This window comes from Aspergillus fijiensis (assembly GCF_003184825.1).
Source record: "Aspergillus fijiensis CBS 313.89 unplaced genomic scaffold BO72scaffold_9, whole genome shotgun sequence".
Lineage (NCBI taxonomy): Eukaryota > Fungi > Ascomycota > Eurotiomycetes > Eurotiales > Aspergillaceae > Aspergillus > Aspergillus fijiensis.
In genome coordinates, this window is record NW_024468985.1 from 527,956 (window position 1) to 533,814 (window position 5,859).

The following is a 5,859-nucleotide window of genomic DNA, read 5'->3' on the forward strand; positions in this document are numbered from 1 at the left end:
CCCCCCCCTTTGCCCATTTATTGTAGGCCCGCGCTCGTCAAGACAATTTCCCTTTGTTGGTGTCACCCAACTTGCTGTCTCGGCTCGGACTAGCTTTCTTTGGTGCTCCAACTTGCTTGCGGCAAGCTTCAGACCAGCATGAACGGCTATACAAGACGCAATGAAAATCACGATGGTTACAATTTCACCCACCAAACGGCCCTACCTCTTCCGTACAGCCATAACGACAACAATGACTTCAGTGTAAATGAGCCAGGGGCATTCAGTTTCAGCCAATCACCTTTTCATCCTTTTACACCACAATTTACTTCACCATACAGTCATCCCAGCCTATCCACAAGCACGCATCATTTTTCCTCGAGCAACCATTCCCCAGCGCATTCCATTCCTTCAACGCCCGACCATGTGCCCCTGCAGCATCCTACGCAGTATCTCTCCCACTCGCGCTATATTCAGTCGCCCAGCTATTTTACCCTGCGCGAAGCGCTCGGTGATGCGGACATCGAGGCCCAGGAGTCCAGCAATGAGCACACTATGCTTTCAGAACCAGTTGTACCACCACTAGAAGGCTTTCCAAATGTGAGGGAGTTTGACGAATTAATGAAAAGGTGTGGTTTTCACCATTTTCCCGAGACGTCTAATACCATACATAATTATACTCATTAAGACGCTTACTAGTTACGTCGACGACTTATCTGTCAAGAAGCAAGATAAGGCATTGATCCATGCTAAGAGAGCGCGAAATATCAAGACCGTGCTGTTAGACCCTAAAGATACAGCTATAGAATCAGCTCAATTTCGGTATGACCAGATTCTGCCCTCCCGTATAGATGAAGGTTACTGCAGCGCTGGACCCTCATCGTATGTCATATCGCCCATCTTAGCATCTGCTGATGTTGTCCTTCATTAGATTTTGGGTAAAAAAGATGTTCAAGCTTCAAGCTGTTGGTCCTGGAGTATCAGATGTCAGTATTCATGTTCAATTCACAGGTATCCCAAATTGCTTACCCAGGCATGCCAGCACAGTATACAAGGTTGATTTGCCACGAAGGGAAACCAGTGGCCATTCGAGAGAAGCTCTTCAAGATTCTAACAAGAGCACATCAACAATGTCAACATGGAGGAAGGGACAAGACCTCAGCTCAAGTCCGACAGATCTATTCGTGGTGAGTAATATGTATCGTGCAATGTAGAGCCTGTAACGTCGTCCTTGCGTTCTCCACTCATGTGCATTGCTACCCATACTCTTTATGCATTAGTACGCAGTCTGACTTTTAGGAATTTACGTCATATTCTCGAAGGGTTCCGAAAGAACTCATCTCACGCTTTGTCAAGATATGTCCTACTTGCCAAGTGCGTCGCGGCGGCTCCCGATTGACGCCTCCTAGTTCAAGAAGGAGCTCTCCACGACTAGAGACAGTGTCGCGCTCGCCAGCACTCCCATCGCCACCAATTTCTAGGCGCGACTCCAACTTGAACGCTCAATTGTCGTTGGACAGATCCCAGGCTGATTTGTTTAGTCAATTCACTACTAGTCATGGCAATCATGGTCATTGGATAGACAACCAAAGAAAGCTACAAGAGAGGCAGCCGTTGTCTTCCACTAATATACGCTCATACGGAGGTGGAGCGATGAGCCACCTTTCGGGATCTGTCCCGGGAGTTCTAGAGCCATTCCAAAGTGACTTGTCGGTCTCACCACCTCAAATAGGTTATGGCACAAGCTATGCTCCAGCACATGGATCATCTGGTCAAAGAAGCTATTGAGATCCACTGGATCTCCAAGGAGATCTAGTTTACCTGGCATCTCGGCACAGCTAACGATTAAAACACTGCCAAGGATTGGCACGCCGAGCGAAAATGCTCTAGCCTGTTTTCAAATATCTTTGACCAGTTTGTCTAGTTTCCTGCTTCGAATTGAGTTTATGACATGAAGTGTGTGTTGGATTATACTCGTTTGTGGATTGAGTAGAGGATCTTGTTGTAATGATTCTCATAACAGTGCCATCCTCTGAGAATAGAAGTCTAGAATTTTCCAACTACAGTACAGATTGACCACCAAGATTAGGCAATGACAAATACATATTCCGTGATGAATCGGGAGATAGACGATGCGGAAAAGCGCAATCGAGATGAAAGGGAGAGACAGCGTCAAACATTGCCCTGCTGATAGATGATGTGGTTCTTTGTAAGAGTAAAGTCAAATAAAACTCCGCAAATCGAGCAGCCCTATGTTGTTTGTGGGTCAAAGCATACCACGCTAGAACCTAGCCTAGACCGGGAGTGAGAACTTTTTACCCTTCATCACCCTAGCACAGTAGTCAATACTTAAGAGCCAGCTCGAGAAGCTGGGACAACTCACTTGGTATAGTAAATATAGAAGAAATCAGAATACAGTAGTGTTTGTACAATGCCAGCAATGACTGGAATGATGTGAAAGTGACGTTCAGCATAATACCGGTAGATCCAATTGGGGATGTAAAGAGCGCGGTAGAGGCCTAGCGCAAAAAGGTAGTGTGTCGTTATGGTATCTGCCTCTCCGGTGCGCTGGAGCATGAAAAGCTGCGGAAGAATGGCGACGGATTCCAACCATATGGAAAACGTCCAAAGGATCTGCACGAACGTCTGAGCGGACGATTCAGATACTGGGCTCGGAGACTGACCTCGGAGATAGTGTAGTCGTGGGGGAACAACAAAGCCAAAAGGGCACTGAAGCAGAGAAGATATTGCACCTTGAAGGTATCGAGGTTCGGATCATGCGTGGGCTTGTACTCGGTGAGCATAAGATAAATGATATAAGCTGAAGAGCCTATGAACAAGATTTTGAAAGTTGTATTGTAGAGGGAGTCGGTAAAGGCCCAAAACAAGTCTTCGGTCAAAGCACAAGATTAGAGCAGATTGTTTGCATGTTGGCAGCACGACTCACCAAGATATCGCGTGATAAAAACCATTAGGTATAGAACCTGAGATTTAAATGATAGCCCCGAGCAGCTCTATTATCGCGATCAATTACCCGGTTGGGGGACCATGCATGCTGCTGACTTACACTCGATGACTTCATCTTCTGCAGAAGAATGAAAATAGATGCGAGATGAGAGAAATCGGCTAGGTCAAACAGGATTAAAATTGGAGTATGCTCCTGGAGGACACGGTTGATACTTACCTGACAACCTGAAGATGTTCATGGTGAAAGATAGGTATGGAGTTCGATCCAGTCAAACGAAGGATTGGTTAGAACAGATTTATCTGAGGAAGACACAGGTTTGAAATTGCCAGGTAACCATGAAGTGTGGACAGAAAGCTTGGGCAAAATGACTTAAGAATCTCTGTCTCACTTCGTATGGCGGTTGACTTAATGTTGACACGAAAGCAGCAAGCTCCGCGCGACATGGAAGGGAGGAAGGTGCGCCCCACACTTCCTGATACAGAGCCTAGATTGGCACTTACCAGATTACAGATATGCCGACCTTGTTATTCTAATTGTATGGTACAAATTGAATCATTCACCGCCCAGAATTATCATGTGATTCCCAAGCTATTTTATTATTTGCATAAAACATAGATTATGTTCTACATCATCTTTATAAGTTGTTAGGCATTTGCTGCTTAATAAGTAGTTAAACTGAGGAGAGCGTGAAGAGAGATGGATTCCAGCTATCTAAGCACCTATCTAAACTGCCGGCCAAAAATAATGAACTGTGGCGTATTTCGTGGTTGTCGATTCTGCTGTGTTCGGCGGCCCGCCTCTTATACTGTCTTCGGGTATCTTTCGGTCTTCTTGACTTTTCGAGTTCTTGTTTTGTTAATTAACTATACTTTATATATACTTATATTTATATTTATTATATACTGTTATAATTAATAGTATATTCTTATTTTAACTGTTTAAAGTATTATTTCTGCAGATTAACCGTTATATTATTTTTTCAAATATTTATTTATTGTACTTAATAGTATCTTTATTTTTTTATTCGGTTACTAAATATTACTATATTTTTACGTCTTGTATATTTTATACTTATTAAAAATTCTGTTATTTATATCTGCTTCCACTTATATAAATCATTTATTTTAGTAAAATTTTTACTTTTTATTTTAATTTATTTTAATTTGTTTTATATATATATATATATTTTTTTTTATTTTGACTAAATTTATTTTCTAGTCTGTTTTTAGTATTTTTTATAATTTACTATTTCTATATTCATTATATATTTATTACGGCAGGATACGATAGACGTAGATACAATATGATTAATATAATTAATTATAAAAGAAACAAACAGATAAAAGTCGGAAAGACCAAAGAATATCTATAAAAGTATAAAAAACAGAAAATAAATATATAGCAAAACTTCGGTAGACACAAAAATACTATAAATCCTACTATCTTAAAAATAATATCTATATTATAAATTATATACATAAATATTAACAAGTTAATAAATAAAACTAAATAAAAAAATAAACAGTCGAAAACTATAATACTAAAAAATATAATATAATAGACAGAGATACAAAAAAACAATAAAAAAATAAAAAAATAAAAAAACAAAAAAATAAAAAGAAAAAAAGAAAAAAATAAAAAAATAAAAAAATAAAAAAATAAAAAATAAAAAGATCAAAGACAATAAATTTTTATTAACTATAAATACTAAACAGATTAATATATTTAATAAAATAAAATATATTACTATACTATTTATAATTATAAATTAATTTATTTATAATAATATTCTCTTTATAAATCTATTTATTAAATTAAAAACTATATTCTTTTTAATATATAAAATATTATATTATAAGAATATGGTAACAGCTATAACAAATAAATTTTTAAAAAAATAATAGTAATTTAATAATCTAACTATTTAGAGAAGTATTCGTTAGTAATATTTAAAAAAATATATTAAAATAATTAAATAAATCTTTACCTGAAGACACAGATTTGAAATATATAATTAAAATAATAAAATATATATACTAGAAATTAGAAAAACTAAGTTTATATATATAATAATCAATAAAAGTAATAATATAAAAAGACTGGTATACTACTATAATAATTTAAACTTAATACTAATATTATAAATAATAAAAATATTATAGTTTTTATAAAAATATAAATATATATAATTATTAGACTTAGATTTAAAAAATTTATAATAAGAATTATAGATTTTTTTTATATAAATAGCAGCAAACTTCAAAGCTTTATTAATATTAAAATAAAAGAAAAAATCTTAAATAATATATATATCTTTAGCTTAAATATTTTTATTAATAATAATCTTTTTGTTGTATTCGACTTTTTAAGAAGTAATATTCTTTCTTTTCGTCTTCGGGCTAGCGCTCTCTCACCGCCTTCGGGCTGGTAATATTATATAAGCAGTTAAGCTAGCAAATCTTAAAAAAATTAATAATTAATTATTTATTTATTATTTTTTTTAAAAGACTTAAAGCTAATATTAATAGTATATTCTATTATAATTCTTAGTTTATTTAAAAATTATTTACTTAATTAAATAGCTAAAAAAATATTCTATATTAGTTTATTTATTTAAATAAGCACTTTATTAATAGAATATTTACAGTATTATTAATATATTTTTTTCTAATTTTTATACTTTTATTTATTTTATTTTTTATTTATTTTATCAATTTTATAATTTTTTTATTTATTATATTTCTTGTATATTTTATTATGGGCTATTAACTATATTTTATATTATTAAAAATATAAATATTTATATTTTTTATATATTTTAATTATTATAAATTATATGTTCAACTAAATTTTAATTTTATTTTTATATAATTAGTTATATATAATTCTATCTACTTCCGAACAGTATATAT

At 34.4% G+C, this 5,859-nt stretch overlaps 2 protein-coding genes across 2 annotated transcripts; one reads left to right on the forward strand and one right to left on the reverse strand.

Moving 5' to 3' along the window:
* Positions 1–138: 138 nt before the first annotated feature.
* BO72DRAFT_371460 (uncharacterized protein) lies at positions 139–1,767 on the forward strand (the record flags this gene model as incomplete). The annotated part of the gene is made up of 5 exons (XM_040941007.1): positions 139–608; positions 679–801; positions 911–969; positions 1,027–1,189; positions 1,302–1,767. 5 exons carry the CDS (start codon positions 139–141, stop codon positions 1,765–1,767), a joined length of 1,281 nt encoding a protein of 426 aa, XP_040804481.1.
* Positions 1,768–1,941: 174 nt separating this feature from the next.
* On the reverse strand, positions 1,942–3,439 carry BO72DRAFT_423306 (ER lumen protein retaining receptor). Its single transcript, XM_040942836.1, has 6 exons — positions 3,164–3,439; positions 3,047–3,105; positions 2,927–2,993; positions 2,664–2,869; positions 2,363–2,613; positions 1,942–2,309 (listed from the first exon to the last, which is right to left on the reverse strand). The coding sequence occupies exons 1-6, from the start codon at positions 3,183–3,185 to the stop codon at positions 2,273–2,275; spliced, it is 642 nt and encodes a 213-aa protein (XP_040804482.1). The 5' UTR covers positions 3,186–3,439; the 3' UTR covers positions 1,942–2,272.
* Positions 3,440–5,859: the final 2,420 nt, after the last annotated feature.